The following is a 1,294-nucleotide window of genomic DNA, read 5'->3' on the forward strand; positions in this document are numbered from 1 at the left end:
CAGCCCGAGGCTCCAGCGCCGCTGCTTCACCCGCCGGGCCCGTGCCCGCGGAGCCCGGCTGGGGAGGAGTTCAACGCCGGGCGAGCCCCGGGCTTTCATCTCCTTGGGACAGCCCCTGGTTGGCTTTGCCCTGGGGGAGAAGCCGGTGCCACCTGTACCCCGTGTCGTGAGCGGGGATTTCTCTGGCATTTTGGGTCTTTTGTCCCAGGGTGTGTGTGGGGGGTAAGGTCTGACAATTTAATATCTAGCAGTTATTTACTCTTATTTGAATTATTCTTGCCTTGTGGGCATTCTGTTTGTTAATAAACTGTTGGAGTTTTTTTCACTTTCATCTATTAACATTCATTTCCTGTTGGTGGAAAGGGATAATTGGAACCCTGTAGAGGGGACAACACTCACTCCAGAGTGTCCTCTTTTAAATCGTCTCTCAAGCTGAGACACCCTACAAGTGCTTGGAATGTGGAATGAGCTCCAGCCAGAGCTCCCACCTGGCCCAGGATCAGGAGATCCAAACCAAGGAACATCCCTGCTGGGGCTTGGAATGTGGGAAGAGCTTCATATGGAAGTCTGACCTGGTTAATCCTCGTAGGATCCACCTCAGGGAATGGCCCTACAAGTTCTTGGAATTCGGGCAGAGCTTCCAGTAAGAACTCCCACCGCATTAAGGACCACAAGATCCACACCGGGGAGAGGCCCTACCGGTCTGGGGAGTGTGGGAAGGGCTTCAACCCGAGCTCCAAGCTCATCACCCGCCAGTGCATCCACACCAGGGAGAGGCCCTGCAAGTGCCCCGAGTGCGGCATCCCCAGTGACCCCCTTTGGGCAGAGTCCTGGTGATCCGTGGTCCTGATGGTCCCCGTTGGGTGTGGGGAAGGTGTTGGAGAGATTTCTTTCTCTTCTCCTTGTCCTGCTGTGATTTGGTTGATAATAAATTTACTCCCTGTGCCCAGGCTGGGTCTGATGCGCCCGTGCCGGTTCTCGGAGCGGGATCTCTCCCGGTTTTTCTTCCAGCTCCTGGGCCTCTCCTCAGCCATTTAGAGAGCTAATCAGAGCGCGCGGCGCTGATGACTCCCCAGTTGCCAGGCGGTCCCACAGCGCCCAGAGCTCCTCACCCGGACTCCACCCGTGCTCCGCCTCGCCCCCAGGCTCTACCGCCAGGGCAATTTGTGCAGGGGAGAGGTGTCAGAGCCTGCCCGGCCCCGGCCATGGGGCGAGGGGCGGCAGCTGGGGCCCTGCTGGTGGCACTGGTGGTGCTGGGAGCGCCCCCGGCCGCGGGGGCGGAGCTCTCCGGGGG

The 1,294-nt window shown here is 59.0% G+C and overlaps 1 protein-coding gene across 1 annotated transcript in view; it reads left to right on the forward strand.

Moving 5' to 3' along the window:
- Positions 1-1,205: 1,205 nt before the first annotated feature.
- Positions 1,206-1,294, forward strand: part of LOC102043437 (class II histocompatibility antigen, B-L beta chain-like) — a 3,565-nt gene continuing 3,476 nt past the window's right edge. The window contains 1 exon segment of the mRNA XM_031065092.1: positions 1,206-1,284. Coding sequence (XP_030920952.1) covers positions 1,206-1,284 — 79 coding nt within the window.

Source organism: Geospiza fortis, unplaced genomic scaffold (assembly GCF_000277835.1).
Source record: "Geospiza fortis unplaced genomic scaffold, GeoFor_1.0 scaffold290, whole genome shotgun sequence".
In the NCBI taxonomy this organism is placed as follows: domain Eukaryota; kingdom Metazoa; phylum Chordata; class Aves; order Passeriformes; family Thraupidae; genus Geospiza; species Geospiza fortis.